Below are 19,792 nucleotides of genomic sequence, written 5' to 3' on the forward strand. Positions count from 1 at the left end.
AATCTCTAACATTCTGTGATTCTGTGGGTGGTACGCCCTTTGGTATAAGGATTATGTAGTTATGTGTTATATTGTAATAGGAAGTTATTACAGTATATGTATTATGTGCCTTGTTAAAGTGTTGTATTAGGTCATGAGAGCATGTGATTTAAAAAAGTCTAGTTCAGTGCTAGACTCCAGTTTCCACATAGCAGACAAAATTACATTTTTTTTTAATTGAAACAACCAGTCATAGTATAGCTTATTAATCTCTTTTCTATAATTTGCACATGATAATGGATTAATGCCTTTCACTTTTAGGTGCTGGAGATCAGAATTTATTTACATCCTTATATCCTACACTTTCTCAGCAGCTTCCTAGAGAACCCATGGAATGGAGGAGGTAAAGTTATATTTTATTCTGTGATACTATTTCAGTGTGTTTTTTTAGGCTTCGGAGAGTGTGTATTTGTTGTGCTCTGAGAAGCTTTTACCATAAATTGAGTTGAATATAGCAACTGACTTGATGAAAGGAGAATTTAGATAATCAAGGTAAAAGTTCTACACTTTAGGATGATCATTTCCACACTACGGCTATGTTGAACTTCACCTAAAGGAAAATCATAGTAATGCTGTATTTCTCTTTTTGTTTTTGTGGTTTGTGAGTTTGTCTTGGTGTGTACTTTGTGCTTTGACAGCCATGTTCTGAAAGTGATGTGCTTTCTTCTTAATGAGGATATAGGTAGAACTTATGTGGAATTAGATGTACTCTGCTACAAAAAGTTTGGTATGGTATACTGTCTTCTGATTGGAAAAAAAATAGTTTGGGAATTTTCTTACTTGGAATTTTTTTACTTTTAGAGGTCCTAGAGATAGAGAAAATCTTTTAATGGAAGCTGAAAAGCTTCTAGCTCCTGTTCTTGCGAAAAGGAGCACCTATCTCATATCAAGTGATACCAAATTTTAGTTAACTTTATACAAACCTCAGTAACCATAGTTTCTGAGTTTCTGATATGAGTATTTTGGTTTATTCCTCTTCCCCAAAATACATCTTCATTTTTGTGTTCTGCTATGTATGTCTTATCCACTTTGCAGGTCTTATGGCCGTGCTCCGAAGATGATTCATCTAGAATCTAACTTTGTTCAGTTTAAAGAAGAGCTACTACCCAAGGAGGGGAATAAGGCCCTTTTGACTTTTCCCTTTCTTCATATTTATTGGACAGAATGTTGTGTAAGTATTGGGAAAACATAATGAAAATCTGAGTACTCAGATTTAAAAATGAAATGTTTTGGCTTTTTGCTTGTGCTCTCTGGTATTTTTCATTTGCTTTTTGTACTTATTTGAACAATTCAGCCTGTGTTGCATAACCATGCATATCCAATATATTGGAAAGGAACTTAGTCAGCTTGAGTACTTTTTACCATAAACTGTATTTCTTTGTAATGTTGCTTGACGCTAAGAGGACAGGCTTTTGAATAACCTATTTTCAGTACTTTGTCACCAAAAAACCCGAGATCTAACAGTATTACTGCAGTAGAAGAGTACGCTTGCTTCATAATACAGGAATGTGGCTAGGTTATTTCTGTTCCGATCTATCTATTCACAAGGTTAAATCTTAAGATACATTTTTTTCTTTAGTTCGTCTTCCGTACGTGTCAAGTATAAGTACACATCAGCAGTCGAAACTGGGCAAGATTTGGAATGTCTTAATCTTGTTTATCTATAGTTTACTGCTTTTGTTGGTTGGCCGCTGTTACACATTAATTTTCCAGTTGAAGGGTAAAGGTGACATCTGATCTGTGACCAATCCAAAAGTATCTAGAACATCCTTAAGAGTTGTCTGAATTGATCTGTTTAAAACCAACCCAGAAGCCAAAAAAAGTGCCAAGCAAGACTTCTGTTTTTTTTTTTAATTTTTATGAAAAAGCTTTTAAACAGTTTAAGATTTGAGCAGTGTTAGAAGGCACAAATGTCACACTTCTGTTACTATTTGAGAATAAACCCGCTGAGCTTTGTAATGTCAAAAATGTTTTTATTGTACAGTTCAAGAGTGTGTAAAGTAAGAGTTTAAATTATGTTTAAAAATCTTCATTTCAGTAATCGAATGATAATGTACTAGATACTAAGATATAGTTACTGTTAACGAAATACTAGAAGTAAATTAATTTAAAGGACCAACATCTTATTATACTTTGCCTCATTTGATTTCTTCCAGTAAGTGAACTTATTGCCACTAAGATATGCCTTTGTGTTTGTCTTCTGTTGGAAAAAAATTGCCTTTTGAAATTGTTCAGAATGTCTGACTTGATGATTCACCACTTCTCATCCCAGGACACAGAAGTGTACAAAACTACAGTCAAGGATGATATCACCAAGTGGCAGAATGTTCTCAAAGCTCACAACTCAGTGGACTGGCTAATTGTGGTAGTTGAGAGTGATGCCAAGAAAAAGAACAAAACAAATATCCTTCCCCGAACCTCTATAGTAGATAAAATAAGAAATGACTTCTGTAACAAACAAAGTGACAGGTAAGCATTCTTTCACTTGCAAACATTTTAACCTTTGACTAGTGTGATGATTTGAAAACTCAGCTCCCTGTGTAACAGGTTCATGTCCAGCATTCAAACTGATGATACTGTAAGACCTACGCTTTGAAGAAGACTGACACAAGCAGTAAAGGAAGAAGCTTATTTTCAGTTCTTCCTGGATTTGTGGTGGCATTGAAGTGTGTTTGAAAAAACTTTCAAGAATCTCCTCCTGGCTAAGAGAAGTTTAAGGGGAACAGTGTGGTAATAAGTTTTTAGAACTTCAGGGTTTTTTGTTTGCTTAAGTGTTTGCAAAAATGTTATCAGAATTACAGGTAGGGGGAGTGAGGTGAGAAGGGAAAATGAAGCCAGTAGGACTTATTTTTTACCATTGTATTTTCTGCCTTTCACTTAAATCACCTTTCTGCTATGAGATAATTGACTTAAAGCCAGTTTCTTCAGATGTTTTCATTCTAAGGAAAATAACAATGAGTGTATGAAACCATTTCTCCTTTAATTAAAAAGTCAACAAAATACACAAATCTCAGTTTGAAACCAACTTTAATAGCTACTGTCTTCCTTGTTCTGAAACACTGCACTGAATCTATTATATGTGATGTTTTCTTCTTTTAACCTTAGGAGTTAACTTTAAATGGGAGATTTTCCTTCTAAAAATGAGTGACAGGATAAACATTTGAAGTTGAAAAGGTTATATGGAAGCACTCATTGTACCTTGGTGTAAGCTGACAGTGACTGGCAGGTCAGAATGTTGTGACACCCAGTAGGTTGACAGCACTTTCTTTGTACCTAGGCGGTGTTTAATATGTTACAGGATTATTTGGGCAAATAGTTTGAACAACTCTGATTCAGTTTGCTTTTTGTTTTTAACTGTTTGATTGGCTTGGTTTAATCATTTTGACATAGGCTAGGATGACTTTTCTAACCAGAAATGGTGTTTTACTTCGATGAGAGATTTTCCTGCCTTCAGAGATATCAGTAGTTTTTTTTAATGTTACTAAATTGTGACAGAAAAACTGAGGAAAGAAAATACTCTAAAAAAGGCTGATTTATTTGTGAATTAATGGGATCTGTTTATTTATTTTCTGAGAAAAGCAGTGGAAGTTTTAGCACATGGGATGTGTAAAAACAAGTTGAGATACTGAAAGAATATATTATGGAGGGTTATTTTAGGTGGCGTAGGAAAGGCTGACTATATGTGATCTAATGGATCTTGATTTTTATCTTGCATAATCCTTGCCAGGAGTAACTATAATTACTGTTCTGCGGATTGTATTGCTAAGCAGACTTTTTTAACTTGGATACCTTCAGCATTACTTATGTTTAAGTAATTGGAATAATGTATCCATTATTTGCTTCAAAAAAAGTAAAGCTTTGTAGTACTCATTTTGTGGAAAACATTTAACTGTTTCCCGTGAGCTACATCACAGACTTAGACATACATGTAAAAGTTTCTTTAAAAAAAAAAAAAATCACCAAAACCCAATATCACAGACTTAGACATACTGTAAAAGTTTCTTTAAAAAAAAAAAAAAAATCACCAAAACCCAACCAACCAAACCCCAATATGCACCCCACCCCCTATCCCCCCCACCAAACAAATATAACCCTCAACCTTGGCTTTTTCCCCTGATTATGTTGAATTAAAAAGTAGATTTTGCTCTGAATCTTTCAGGTATGCACAGTATTCAGTGGTGCATTTGTATGTGAATTTTATGTTCACCTCCTCAAAAATAATTCCCATCAATTTCTTCACAGATGTGTGGTACTTTCTGACCCTTTGAAAGACTCTTCCCGTTCTCAGGAATCTTGGAATGCCTTCCTGACCAAACTCAGGACATTGCTTCTCATGTCTTTTACCAAAAACTTAGGCAAGTTTGAAGATGACATGAGAACTTTGAGAGAGAAAAGAACTGAGCCAGGGTGGAGCTTCTGTGAGTATTTCATGGTCCAGGTAAGAGTCTCTTTTTATTGAAGAAAGTCTTTGAGTCCTACTTTTAATAATGGCTTTTTTTTGTTATACTTGGCTTTCTGGTACTTTTAATGGTCTTCTCATTCTTTGAGAGTTGGGGCAGGAAATATGAAGACTTGTATAAAAGCAGCATTTTTAGATCTTGTTTGCAGCAGGTTTGTTGCATTGTAATACAGTGCTATTACAGAAGCAGAATCTTTTCAGGCTTGTCAAAGTTTTATGAACGTTGACTGAATCAAACATTGCACCTAGAAAGCGTTTTAGTAGTTGATCTTCAATTTTGGGTAAATGTCCCAATGGCATCCACTGTGCCTGTGCAGACACCCAAACTTGTAATTTATATTTATACAAATATTGCTCTGCTTTCTTTGCTTAGATTATGTATGAATGGAGGTGATTTATAGAGAAGTGTCTATTTGGAAGTAGTCCACATAGAGAATGGCCTTGAATTCCATTTTTTTTTATATTTCTAGATATGGCTTTGTTTTAGCTGATACAGAGAAAAGCAAGAAACTCTTGTTTGACAGAATTAAAGGTTTTGATTCCTTTGGAATTTTCTGGTCCCTGTACAGTGCCATTCTCCACACTGATTCCACCTTATCTTTGTGTCTCCTTTGACTTCATGTGCTACCTCTTGCATATGCTGTATCTGATTCTCAGATTTTTTTCAACTTGACAATTTTTGCTCCCTTCTCTTTGTAAAACTGACCCTTTATCAATACTGCTCCTAGTGCCTTCATAGTGTAAACAGAGGGGGGGAAAAAAGTTGTAGCTATTATGGGAGATGAGTTGTTTTTCTTTTCGAAACTTGAACTTTTTTAACGTGTGTGAGCAATATCTTGTAGTGAATCAGGATGTGGATACACAGCAGAACTTACTGGCATACCTGTATGACTTACTCCTTTGTGAACCTCCCTATGTTATGAAGAAATGGTACATCTGCTACAATGGCAGTTTCCTATATATGTGAATACTGGAAGAGGAAAAATGTTGTTCCCAGAGTGTTATGTGTGGATGAGGGCAGGCTGGAATACCAGACATGACTAATGTCAGTAACATGCTGCTTGTATTGCTTGTGTGTCAAAAGGAAGAACTGGCCTTTGTCTTTGAGATGCTGCAGCAATTTGAGGATGCACTAGTGCAGTATGATGAACTGGATGCCTTGTTTTCTCAATATGTTGTTAACTTTGGAGCTGGTGGTAAGTGTCTTTAAAATGTTAAATGTTAAGCGTATTAATTTGTTCACTACATTTCCCCTAAAACAACCGAATGCTTTGGGTACCATATGTGTATATGGGAAAAAAAGATGGAACTTTGCAGTGAAGATGCACTAGGCAGTTCGTGCTCCTTGTTTTATGTTATATGCAAACTCAAAAATACATCAGTTATATTCTATTAAAGTATTGTTTTTCATCTGAGGCTTAGAAGTAATTTTTAATGAAAACCTGCATTTTGCTCTTATTCAATGATTGTTACAAACAGAGCCCTGAAACTATAATTACCTAAGTATCTATCTGGCTAGGATACAGTTGCTGTTTTCACAGCTCACTGTGAAGTTGTTCAATAAAGAGCTTCCTGGAAAAATGCATTCAGTTCAAATTACATGAGACATTTGGTAATCACTAAAAACCTGTACAGAAGTATGTGCTTAATCTGCACTAAAAAAGATTTAACTTTCTCGTCAAGAAAAATTACTGTGCAAGAAGTATTATATAATTTTAAAGTGGCTTAATGAGCTAAAGCATATGTTATGTAACAGCTTTAATCAGGTATGTGTGATGAATCTGGTAAAAAATATAGTGCAGGAGTAATTGCAGTGAAATATATTTGTCCTGACTGAACCTGATGCTATACCTGAAAGTGTGGGCACATCTGTCAATGAAGGCTGAGTAAGAAATACTTAAATTGATAAAACCTGTTTGTTTTGAACTTCAGGTAAGCTTGATTGCTGAGAAATAAATTGATTACCACTATACTAGTAACAATTATGCAATTATGACAAAATGCCCATGGAGTTTAAATGTTAAAATTCAGTTGACTTAGCTGTGGAAGTTCTGCTGGTTTTTTTGTTTTGCTTTTAAAGTTAAAACATTAGGTCATTTATGCATAGGATAAACTTTAGAAAGAGAGCGCCAGCTTACAGCCTCTGGAGGGAGGAAGAACAGGCCTTGATAGAAAGCAGTGGTTGATTCTTGGATATTAACTTTATTTACTTAGATGGTGCAAACTGGCTGACATTTTTTTGCCAGCCAGTGAGGAGCTGGAATGGTTTAATTCTCCGAAAACCAATAGACATGGAGAAGAGAGAGCTAATTCAGAATCAAGAAGCTACTCTACTGGACTTGCGTAGTTACCTATTTTCTCGCCAGTGCACGTTACTAATCTTCCTGCAGAGACCATGGGAGGTTTCCCAGCGAGCGTTGGAGCTTCTTCACAACTGTGTGCAAGAACTCAAGCTATTAGAAGTGAGTCAGTGTAATATATTCCATTATGTAAATGATTTTATCCAATGATGATCTAACAAGATATTTGAAGTTTAGATGTTGGTGACCAGAATACAGGAAACGCTGGCTGTTAGTTATCCAAAATTATGCTGTAATAACAGATTGTAACAGTGCTATAGTTGAATGTTTCATCATGAGGATGTATTTTATTTGGAAAGAAATTTGGAGACATCACAATTGAAACCCAAACCTGTGTTTTAGTTAAAGTATTCTAGTCTTCACCTGGAAAGTTAACTTCTTAAGCTGGTAGGTAATTTGCCTGCTTCTTTCCTGGATTAATTACCAGTGTCTTGAACTATAGTTTCCGTCATTTAAATCTCTAACAGTGTTGTATTGAAGAAAATAAGGCAGAGTGGTTAATATGCTGATATGCAGGCTAGTAGTCTGTAATGAAAAGCTGTTTTGAACTAGAAACAGTATCTACAGTAGGACTTCTTACTGCCATGCACATTGAATGCTGCTTAGATCGCTTTTTGTGGTTCTTGCTTTGTAATCCCTTTTGGTGCCCAGTAATGCTCTTCTATGTTATGCACATGTCTCTGACTATCTCATCCAATGATGGAAGAAAGAGACAGAAACAAGTGAAGGCGCTCAAATCTTTTTGTCATGTTGCATGACTTAATGTTTTACACCTCCTCCCTCCATACTTCAGTTTCTGCTGGTATTTTTTTAACCCTTTGAAAAAGCTTTATCAGGGATGTTGTACATTGATCATTCTCCATGTATGACCATGGATGTCTATGAATTGAAATACATCTTTAAGAACAATGTAGTGTACTTGAGAATATTTCTGGATTTCACTTTGTGACTCATCCATGTCCTTAATCCCATGGGTGTCTGGTTCTCTGTTAGTTTTATCTGTGTTATTCTAGCAGTAGCTTCTAACTTTTGCCTGTCTGGCATTGTCATAGTAAGTTCCATTAGTTCCACCTGTTCATCTGCATTTAAAAACAGAAAACCTGTTGCTGACACCTTAATGTATTCTGAAACTAACATGTAATTCCCATATATAGTATATTTTGCAAGTATGTTTTGTGGTTGTGGTTTTCTTTCCAAATTTTCCAAAATAAATAAATACATCCAGCCTTCTAAATCTCTCAAGGTACTTCCTGCTGTTCCCCTTTTGCTCCACCCCAGGTCTGTCCGGTGCCTCCAGTGTCTGCAGCTTTTCTCTGCTCCATCTCTTTATTTCTGCTGTTTCTGTCTTGGTGTGGTGATCCAAGCTGAGTGCAGGTGTTCAGGCTGTGAGACAGTAATTTGCGTGTATCATGTAGTTATCCCTATTGTGATCCATTTTCTTAATGCAGGCAAACCTCTTAATGTGGCTTGATACCACTGAACACATAGCACAAATATAAAATACTATGTTTTTTCTCTTCCTGAAAATTCTTTCAGAATTCGGATCTTGATTTTTTTTTTTCAAATGCATTATGCTTGCAAGTTGAACTTTCCTGTCACAGTAGTTGGTTACCTAGTTTATTATGGGTTTCAAGATTTTCATAGTCTTTCTAAAATGAATATTTTTTGCATTGTTTATGAACAAGATTTTGAGACACCATTGTTGTGGTCTTCTTGGTCCTGTTTTTCTGTTCTTCTTTCTGTGTGTGGGTTTTTGTTTGTTTGTTTATTGGTTTGTTTTTATTTCCATTCTTTAATTAGTTGTCCATGTCAGGGGCCTTATCCTTCAATTAACAAAGCACTAGTATCTATTTAGTCCTGTTTTCCTTCTCTTTCATTTTGCTGAATATATCAAATCTAGTTAATATAATCACTGTTTAGTTGCTTAGCTGTCCTTGTTTCATGAACTAATATATAAATTATTCAGGAGGTAGTAAGAGTTGGCCTGTTTTATGTATTCTTAGAGTAAGCTCTTTAAAGAGGCTCTGCTATGTTGTATGAAGAAAAGTATTTTGCTGAAGTATTTTCTCATCTGACTAATGTTTATTTCCCAGTTGATTTTATCTGTTCATCTTCAGGTCTCTGTTCCTCCTGGAGCTTTGGATTGTTGGGTGTTTTTGAGCTGTTTAGAAGTCTTACAAAGAATAGAAGGCTGCTGTGATAGGGCTCAAATGGATGCAAACGTTTCCCACACAGTTGGCTTATGGAGCTATGCCACTGAGAAGGTGAGCAAATGTGTTGCAGTTGTGGTATTACAATTTTGAAGCAGACAATTTGTTTCTGTGGAACAGATTTTGCACTTTTTATTGTGGAATTTAATATGGGCTTCTGTATGTTGTCTTTAGTCTAGATGAGACATCCAGGTTTATATCCACTTTTTCTACTGGCAGATCAAGCCTGGGAATAACTAGAGTGGGTTCACCTCTTTGTCTATCCCCACCACTCCCTCACCACTAGTTTGGTAACAATTGGCTGCTTAAACTCTAGAATGAATGCAGCCCATGTGGACTGAGAGAAGGAGCATGAATTTCAGTTATAGCATGAGAAGCTGCGCAGGTTTGGATGCTTTTACCATTATAAATAGAGATTGCAGCAATCTGTTGACGTAGTTCATTATTCCTGCAGTATGCTCGTATGGTAGTAATAGGCCCCTAACTTCACTGAAGATGTTACCTTTCATGGCTTGTGAAAGACTCAATAAGTAGTAATCTGCAGTTTTTCAGTTAGCACCCCTTACCATCAGGTAAAAGCTGTGAAGTGGCCTTTACAGTTTGGTTAAGTCCCTTCCCTAATTATGCAGCTGCCTTTTCAAATTCTTCTTATTCTGTTTCTATGAAAGAGTTGGTGTCTAAGGTTGCTACTGCTTTCCACTGTTGAAAAACAGTTTAGAAAGATGACGAACTCCAGAAACTACTGAAATAGCATCCTGTGATCTTCATGGATGTTTTTGAAGGCCAGCATAAGCTCATCCTCTTGTTTGCGTAGCCTGTAGAATATTTTCTATTTATTTTAATCATAGTGTGTTTATATTTCAGTAGACTTAAATCCTGTAACTTGACCCTAGGAGGTCTTTGTCTTATTACAAAAGCCTAGAAAGATAATTTCACCTTGAAGAGTTACTGTTAAAAAAAAAAAAAAAAAGAGGGAGAAGATCAGAATAAAGGAAACAGAATTGTTTCAAGTGCTGTTGGGTGCATCAGGTTCTTCCCATGCTCACTGCATGTTTCTATGGATGGTATGTTCCCTCCTGTTCATAACTCTTCTAACACAAAGTGTAAAGGGAAAAATTGTAGGATAATGAGCAGCAGTAAGGTGGATCAGACTGAATGAAAGAAATTTAGCAACTAGTGACAAAATTAAGTGGAATATATTAAAAAAAAAAGTTAATGGCTATCCCCCTTTTATATTTTTCTTTTGTGAGCTTACCTTGGTACTTGATTGAGTAATACTAAATGAATTAACCAAATGAATAACAGAACTGAACTTCTTTAAGACAATACCCTCTCCTGACTTCTGGATATCAAGCATACTAGCTGCTGTCTAGAAAGGGTTTTATGGTAGTTGTGTGACACTGGTTTTGCACCGTTAGCTATGCTAATCATCTCTTTTTCAAGAAGGTTTTAATCTGAATACAGTACTTTGGGTGAATTTGCAAGCTTGTCCAATCATCAGTGTATTGGAGAATGCCTGCATTTCTTGATCACATAGTTTTCAAAAATACAGACACCGTTATTAGAAATAATCTTTGGCAATAACTGCCAAACATCTCAAGCTTTGTCCATGTTTATATGGAAAAGAGAGAGATTTATTCTGATTAGGTGTTATGCACGTAGGGTCATGAGTGTATATGCATGTGTTCCAATGTTATTTGAGCCAGTAACTTATATGCAGTTTAATTCTTAACAAAATTAATTTCTACTGTGAGAATAACAGTTACTTTTGAAAGGTTCTCTACTTTGTTCCTATGAAACAACTTTAGCACAGATCTTAGAAGCAATATAATATGACAGCAGTGGAAATGTATTGTAGGAATGATGTAATAGAATAAAAGGAGTTTTGTATTTATTTCATAGCCTATTGAAAACAAGTGTCTGGTTTCTCTTGTAGTTAAAATCTCTGGGTTATCTGTGTGGACTTGTGTCAGAGAAGGGACCCAACTCAGAAGACCTTAACAGGACTGTTGATCTGTTAGCAGGGTTGGGAGCAGAACGCCCTGAAACAGGTATTACCGGGAATGTACGCATTCTTTCTAGTAACTCACATTGTCTTAAATATATAGCATATAAATATATCAGTAATAATAATTGGCAAATATCCCTACATATATATAAACATTGGTGATAGAACTCTATTATGTCTTACAAGTTTTTTTTAATGTGTGTCTAGTACTTTAAATTATCAATGCATCTCCTTGCTGTTGCAAGTGTAAGTTTTTTCCATCAATGTACTATCTATCAGTATTTAGGTAAAATAGTCTTGAACAGTACTGGTTTTGAATAAAGTTTTTAATACTTTCAGACAAGTATTAAAATTATTTGAAAAAGAAATGGAGCATCCTTGATCTGATGTGAATAGATAACCTGCAGCTGGAGCTATGAAGTGATATTATTTGAGTGGCTGAACAACCAAACTTATTTAGTCCTTGCGGATTTTATCACTTGCGAAGATTATTTCTGAAGGGAAGAAGCTTTTAGATGTTAAACATGCTAGAAAAATTAGTATCTTTGAAGCATTAGTTGACAGGCTGATGCTTCACTTGCTCTTGATTCTTAATTCAGTGCTATGGTGCCCGTTGTATTTATTTAAAATGGGGGCTTTTCTCTTCTAGAAATATTGATGTGTATTTAGTCTGGCAAAAACTTTTAAATTGAGTAAGCTGCTTCAGAAGAAACTTGCTAATAATTTTCCTTTGAAGTACATTGTTTAAAGTAGTAACATTTCTTTAAATTACGGTATGCTTCTGTCATGCTGATTTATAAATCCAGCAGTGGGAGTTGTGAGACTATTACTCTTGGCATAATATGGTATTTATGTACAGTTGTGTGTGTTTCTAGGTTGAATAAATGTTATGAAATACTGTGTGGAGAAGTTAGTATGGTTACTATATTGCTGCTTGCCTTTACCCTGCTACCCTGAACATCACTCACATGTGCATGCACACACAGACTTGTGAAACAGCCTTTCTTGATCTTGTTTTAGAGCCTGGGGAAGAAACTTATGATCTGTCCAAACGTTAGTGATGTTTCCCACATAAAATTAGTTTTAAGTTTTCTCTCTACCTTCTACTGAACAAAAAGGGGAGGGGGATGTTATTAAAATAGGAATGCATTTGTAAGTGACATCTCTTGTTCTGCTTTTTCTAAAGCCAATGCATCACAGAGCCCTTATAAGAAACTCAAAGAGGCCTTATCATCTGTAGAAGCTTTTGAAAAACACTACTTAGTACGTATGAGTTCTGTTTATTTATATTAGTTTTGTGTGTTTACATTATAGGTTGAATAGGGCTAAAATTTTCAAACCTCAGAAGATAAGATTGAGAATGTAAATTGTATTTCTGTATTTTGGTATCGAGGGTTAGTGCTTACACGCTGAACACAGCAAGGCTGATTTGTTTTACAACTGGAAACCTGTATGGGCCCCAAGTTTCAAATATTTGGATTGACTTAAATATTTACAATTATAAGTTGGAGGTTATTATCTGTAAGTATGTATACTTAGTTATTAAAAAAGCCAGTGTTATGGCTATCATATTCTGCTTTCCCAAATTCAGAATTAATTGAATCTTCCCCAGAAGAATATTGATGTCTGAATTCAGCTTCCTTTTGAATGGTTTAGACTTGCATCTTGCAGTGGGTGTTACATGGTTTAAGTTATACTGTTGAATTTGATATATAAACTGTGGGACATCTGTGGATAATAGGGTTGGAGCTGGCATAGATTGGAACGTTAGAATTCTTATCGTGCTTTATTATGCATGTTTACTTCCTGACAGCTCCCTTATTGAGGAGCCCTTGTGATGATCTTTTGTTTTGTTTTGGTTTGTTGGGTTTTGGTGTTTCTGGTTTTTTTTATAAAAGACTTTTAAATAAAACAAACCCCTGACTGTCGCAAGAGTGGGCTTGGTTTTGGGGGGTTTGGTTTGTTTGTTTTTTTTTTTTTTCTTAAATAATTTTCCTCTGAAATTTCTTATACTTGCAGTACTGCCATTAAAGTTTTTGGGGAAAAGTTGGAGGAAAACTGAGCAATTTTTTTTTTTTTTAATCTGAAGACTAGGTGGTACTTATTTTTACAAAGTTTTATTGAAAGAAACAGTCTCAAAAGATTTCATCTGAAGATACCAGCTTTTGTTTTTATACTTCATTTCTTCATAAGACTAGTTGGATGGCTGGACTAAAACTAAAATCTTCAGAATTGCTAGCTGCTCTTACATATTCAGTTCTAACTTGCACCTGAAGATCTCTGCTAAATTCAGCAGTATCTTCCTAAATTTAAGAAACTAAGTGGGATCTGCAGAGTTTGCCAATGACAGAATTGTCATTCCTGTTTGTATTCTGACTGTACTCTTATGCAACAGAAATTTACATGTTAGATACACTATAAAAGATTTCTATGTAGTTGTCACAAAAAATATACAATTTATATATACCCGTATTTATCCATATATTCAGTGGAGAGGAACACAGAATTAGTTAAAATTTCCAGACACAGCTACAATAATTTATTTGCATTTAAAATGTTAATGAGTCTGGAAAGTAAAATGCAGCTTTTCAAGATGTTGAAAGCAAGTAGTAATGAGCTTTTATTACTGGAAAAGGCTTTGTTCTCATTCAATGGTTAGTCTCATGCAACAACTTCAGAATCTTTTGTAAGACTGTCAAATCTTCCACAAATGTGTTTATCTTGTACCTTAATTTTGGGGGAAGGTAGCTTTTAATTTGTATGCTTAGCTGGTGTCTAAGACCTCTCTAATTATAGTGATCTGTTAAGGAGTGATCATTTAGTTTATTGTAGGATATTGTTGTGAGTTCTTAATTAAAGACCAAAGTGATTTTTCTAGGTTCCCCATAAGAAACATAAAAAAATGGGCTTTGGGAGCTCATTTGAGGTAATTTTCCTGCCCCATAGGAATAGATGCTTTCTGACAGATACTCTGCAAAATATTTAGGCAGTTGGAAGCTCTTAGGCAATTTGCTTTGAAGGATAGAGTAGTTCTTAATACACTAAGTGAAGGAGAATGAGCTTCTGTGGAAGGTTTCTGACAGAAGATGCTGTGGGTTTGTAAATATGATGTGAAATGTTTTTATGTATCTGGCCAGAGATTATTAGATACTTGAGGAAAAAAGTTTGGTGGTGATATACAGTGTGTGTTGTAACTGCTAATTTTGTGAGAAAGATTTGTCATTGTTATTACAACCCTAGGGCAAGGTGAGGAAGGTGACACACACAGACAGTGAGTGCAGCTGCAATGGAAATTAAGCTTAAAGATGACAGAGAAACTTCAATTTTGGATTGCATAGCTTCAAGCAAAATTCCTTTAGGGCACTCTTTTGAAAACACTCCGATTGTAACTTAGCGTTTTGCATTTAATTGCATGTTTACGTACTGCAAACTTTCATATACTTAATTGTATCACATGCAGCTTTAGTGAAGACATGTACCAGCCTCTGTATGTAGTTAATTTGAGTTTGAAGTATTAATTGTGAGTCTCTGGGGAAAGCTCTAATATTGTTCCACATATGTTATGCTGTGGTGTATACTGGCATGATATACTACATAATCCTGCAATGATAATATAATAGCCTATAGTTACTGAGAAATAGGTGCTTTCAAAAAAAGACAGGAGGATTCAAGTGTAAAGAAGTGCTTGAAACTGCATCTCATCTATTATTTTGGTGGTTTTGAGTTGCCTTATCTAATTTTTAGTAGGCTTTTTTCTTCTGCTATTTATAACACAGATAGGGGATAATGACCAACTGTAGGAGAAGTGAATATGACCTGTTACAAACCACTCTATATTGCGTGCTGGGAGCAAGGGGAAATCTAAAAAGTGACTAATTCTGGTCATTTTGTTGTAGTAACTTAGTTACTGGCTATGAGTTTGTGAAATATCATATAGCTACAAAAATATATATATATAAAGCTTATAATAGTTTCTTTTCTTTTAAACAGGATCTGTCCCATGCCACCATTGAAATGTACACAAATATTGGAAGAATTCGCTCAGCTAAGCTTGTGGGAAAGGACTTGGCAGAGTTTTATATGTAAATGAATGTTTAAAATGTCTTAAATGCTTTAGCTTTGAAAAGTTTGAATATAATCTTTGAGGAAAATCTGCTTTATTTAAAAAGGATTTTTTGAAGTATTTTTAAAAATGTAGACATAACCCAAGTTTCAGGCTGTATTTCAGTCAAAAAAAAACCCCCACCACCAGCAGCAGTCTCTTTATAGCAAACCCTAATTCTCACTTAATTATCTAGTACTCTTACCTTTAACTATCCTATGTTCTTTAGCTTGATCCTTTCTTCTCCTAGGGAGAAAAGGGCAACCAGGTGGGCAGAGGAAAGAGATAACTTTGCATTTACTATAGCCTGCTTTGTAATGTGGCTTCTGACTTGCTTCAAAGTTTATAGTTGTCTTAACTACATATGTGTGTATATATATATATATGTAAGAAAAGCCAGAAAACATGTTCTTTGGAGAGTAATCAGTTTCATATTTGAGTTTATGATTGCAAAATGTTTCCTGCATTGTGAAACTCACAATGATTTTATTCCTAATTTCCAAAATATGTTTTTGTGTTTATCCCTGTTTTTAAACTCCTGCATTAGTTTTCTATTTCATTATATTTTTCTTATTTAGAAGAATTGGGGAGTCATAAGTGATTTTTTTGGGAAAACACGTTTGGGCATGCTTCTTGCATATGTTCAGTAAAGGAGTCTGATTTTCTGGCTGCAACAGGTTCTCTTAAATTAACTTAAATTTTCATCTGAGGGAATAATGTTAGGTTTAAAGACTACTGTGAAACTGCAGTGTAGTGATAAAATGATATTTTCACTGAAGCATTTTCCTGCTTCAAAATGTTGAGTAAGTGTGTTTTTTAGTTAACTGTCAGAAGCTTGAGATGGGTTTTGTTGCATTTGTGGGAGGGGGCTTCACCTTGCTTGCTCTGACTGGGGTTAGATATGTATATGAAGCCTTTAATTGATGTGGTACATTTACACTAGTTGCAGCTCTGCTTGCTTAAGTGAATCATATAAAGGTAGGCCAACGTGTTGATCTGTTACAGCAAAATAAAGAGCATAATGGTTCCCTGCATCTTGTTCTGCATTCATACGCAATGTTCCTCTCCCATTACCGCTTTTTGAAAATGTGTAGAGTTTTCATGGCTGCAGAGGTTCTTATAATTACTCTGTACTCATTTCTTTATTTTTAAAGGAGGAAGAAAGGTCCACAGAAGGCAGAAGTGTATCTTCAAGGAGCACTGAAAACTTACCTTGCTGAAGGCTGGGCATTGCTTGTCACACACACGAGAAAACAATTAGCTGAATGTCAGAAACACCTTGGGCAAATAGAAAAGTATCCTCTAAAAGGCAAAGCCAGAAGAATGAAGACCAGAGAAAATTATACTTAGGATTAATTTTCTGGCATACCTCTAACTTTTATTTAACAGTAGAGACTGCCAAACATCAGGCAGCTGAGTTATTTCTTGTTTCTGTTGTTGCTGTTCTTTTGGGGAGGGTTGGATTATCTATTTTTTAGTTTTTGTGTTTTTTAACTTAAACCTTTTGCATATGGTTGCTGCTCTCTGTTTTAAATATGGCTTGGCCCTAGAGAGTGGTGCAACATGGATAGTGTGAAGTTTGTGATTAATTCAGCAGATACCATAGAGGCTTTCTATGATTCTGTTTGTACTTATGGAAGTTTTTATGTGGTACTGTTTTTTTTCATTTGGTAAATATGGCATTATAGTGCCTTCCTATATTAAGGAGCTTACCTTCTTGGATTTCTTTCTGTAACTGCTACCACCTTTTTCCTGTATCTGACCTGGCAAGGACTCTTCTACTGTTTGTGATGGTGACTTTTTCCAAAAGTTAAAACAGAGGTTTGGAAGATGAAAGTCTTGTGGCTTTGGTGTGGTGTGTGGTGTTTTAATGTTTTTTGCTATTATTATTATTTTTTTAATTTCTGGCTTTGATCTCTGCTTCAGAAGGGGAGTGGTTGTTGTTTGCTTTTAAGTTGTGCAAAAGCTCAGTCTTCAATGTGTGAATGAAATCTTCTCTGTAAATGCCACAAAAATGCTAAGTAATACTTTGAGAGAATGATTTGGCCCAATCCTAATGTTTGACATCCTTCAAATTCTTCACTTTGATACTCTGCGTTATTCTAAAATACCAACTCTATCCACTGCAACTGTATTTGTTTAAATATTAAATATGTCTGTGTTGCTGTTCTGTTGCTACTTTCAGGATAAGTGGGGGGAAGTCTACTAACTGGCCTTGGGTGTTTTGTTGTATTCTTTTTGGCATGAGAAACAGCATAATTTGAATTCTGCTTTTCGTTTTAGCCTTATATGTTGTTGCCTAAATTTGATGGCTAAATTAAGTAACTTGGTTCTCATCTGAACTATTGTGCTGTGTACAGGATATTACATACTGTAGCAAAATGGACAATTTTCATGATTTTTAGGTGGTTTGGGGGAAGGGTACTGCTCTCGTTGGTGCCATAGTTATAAATTGAATTCTTCTAGGTGTTCCAAACTGGGGTGGTCAGCTGAACACAGTACTTTCTACAGGATAGTTCTTGTGGAAACTGCAAGAAAAGGCATCTTCTTTGAATGGCCCTTCTAGCTTTTTTCCAAAGTTGTTGGGGTTTTTGTTTTTGATTTTTTTTCTTTGCCCAAGAAGCTCATATTTCAGTCTCGTAAGTGACAGTGCTAGGAATCTTACCGTAGCTGAAAATCAGTTGAGCTAAATTTAAATTTGTAGTGCATTTTGGGTTTTGTTATTTTTTGTTGTTTTTTTGTTTTGGTGGTGGTTTTTTTGGTGGTTTGGTTTTTTTTTTTAGAACTAGACTTGGACATTGTAAATGTTTGCCTCCTTTTGAAAATTCTTGCATCTCTTTTAAACAGTCCTAAATTTTTCTGCTTCGGTGCAAATACTCTTAAAGAATCTGAGGCATCAATATTGCAGCTTTAGCTAAATATTTAAATGAGCATTTGTATGCCTAGCACTCAAAAGTATAAAGAATATCTTAGATTTAGTTATGGTAAATGATGCTGTAACAGCTGGGAGACTCTCAGCCAAGTAAATTGGAATATAATCAAAAACTGAAGCTATTTAGTTCTAAATGTTGGGCAGCATAATGCAACACACTGAGTCTTTAAATCTTGCATGCTGCATTTATCTGTTGTCAATGAATTTTCTGTGCTCCCTAATCTTTTTAGATGGGGGAAGATTGAACATGTTCATAATGGATCATATTTTGGTAGGTCTGCAAAAAGTAGAGATTCTGCAATATTCTTAGTTGATAGGAAATCTTCCATTGTTTCTTTTCTAATGGAAGAGTGTGGTGATGACAAAAGCAGGTTAGAAAAGCAGTACTTTTATCTGTCTTATTTTCAGTCAAATTTCTGAATGTTGTAGATTTCTACCTCATGTTTCCTTAACTTTGTTAGTTATCTTCAAACAAGCAGCCTTTTAGCTGGTGATAATCACTTAACAGAAGATGAACGCAAAAGCTTTTGCCAAGAAATACTAGATTTTGCCAATCAGCAAGCAAAGAACCAAGGTAAGTCTGTTTCTTAAATACTTAAAAATGAAGCTGCTCTAATCTGATTTTTCCCTAAAAGTAGCTTTGAAGGCTTTTTCTGGTTGTTTTCATTACCTTGTTTGTAACTTCTGTACCAACATGGTTCTTGTCATCCCCAGAACATTTATAAAACTTCTTCAATAATTAGGAGTAGTCAAAGATGAAAGGGTAATAAAATTAACATTTTCATTCTGCATACCGCAAAGTCTTTGTTTTCCTTCACTTACCTGTTTTGCTGCTTTGACAGCTCGTAATTTATCTTGTGTTGGTTTTTTTCAGTTCCTAGCTTGTCTTTGTCTCTACTGTGCTGGCATGCAGATGGCAGCTCTGTGATGATAGTACTTTGGTTTTGATGTTAGATCTGGTTCCATCGACTTGCAGCTTATTATTTTGATCATCCTAACTCTTATCTTTATTCTTCCTGCTGCTTCAGTAATACCTGGTCCTCGGATATTAATCATAATTCAAATTCATATAGAATACTTCCTGTAGATCTGAAGACTTCATCTTTATGCAAAAGTTGTTCTTGATGAATGGATGTACCATAAGTAATATGTCGTTTTACACTTTTGTAATAGCTTGACCCTGGCCGGACACCAGGTGACCACCAAAGCCTCTCTATCACTCCCCTCCTCAGCTGGACAGGGGAGAGAAAATATAATGACAGGCTTGTGGGTCGATCTAAGGACAGGGAGAGATCACTCACCCATTACCATCATGGGCAAAACAGACTTGACTTGGAAAAAAAAATAATTTATTACCAATCAAATCAGAGTAGGATAATGAGAAATAAAAACTAAACCTTAAAATCACCTTCCCCCCCACCCCTCCCTTCTTCTTGGGCTCAACTTCACTCCTGATTTCTCTACCTCATCCCCAACTGTGCACATGTTGTCTCTGCCGCTCCTTCCTCTTTAGGGGGAAGGCTCTTCACACTCTTCCCCTGCTCCAGCATGGGGGAGGCAGTCCTCTGCAAACTTCTCCAGTGTGAGTCCTTCCCACAGACTGCAGTTCTTTACTAACTGCTCCAATGTGGGTCCCCTCCCCAGGTGCAGTCCTTAGGCACAGACTGCTCCAGCGTGGGTCC

At 35.6% G+C, this 19,792-nt stretch overlaps 1 protein-coding gene across 1 annotated transcript in view; it reads left to right on the forward strand.

The window, feature by feature from the left end:
• Positions 1–300: 300 nt before the first annotated feature.
• Positions 301–19,792, forward strand: part of TRAPPC10 (trafficking protein particle complex 10) — a gene marked incomplete at both ends in the record, with an annotated part of 28,016 nt that continues 8,524 nt past the window's right edge. Inside the window, 12 exon segments of the mRNA XM_010080714.1 lie at positions 301–382; positions 1,075–1,210; positions 2,312–2,508; positions 4,282–4,477; positions 5,583–5,694; positions 6,713–6,960; positions 8,976–9,122; positions 11,005–11,119; positions 12,263–12,339; positions 15,067–15,158; positions 16,333–16,473; positions 18,572–18,684. Of these exon segments, the coding sequence (XP_010079016.1) occupies positions 301–382; positions 1,075–1,210; positions 2,312–2,508; positions 4,282–4,477; positions 5,583–5,694; positions 6,713–6,960; positions 8,976–9,122; positions 11,005–11,119; positions 12,263–12,339; positions 15,067–15,158; positions 16,333–16,473; positions 18,572–18,684 (1,656 nt within the window).

Source organism: Pterocles gutturalis, unplaced genomic scaffold (assembly GCF_000699245.1).
Source record: "Pterocles gutturalis isolate BGI_N339 unplaced genomic scaffold, ASM69924v1 scaffold16186, whole genome shotgun sequence".
NCBI lineage: Eukaryota > Metazoa > Chordata > Aves > Pterocliformes > Pteroclidae > Pterocles > Pterocles gutturalis.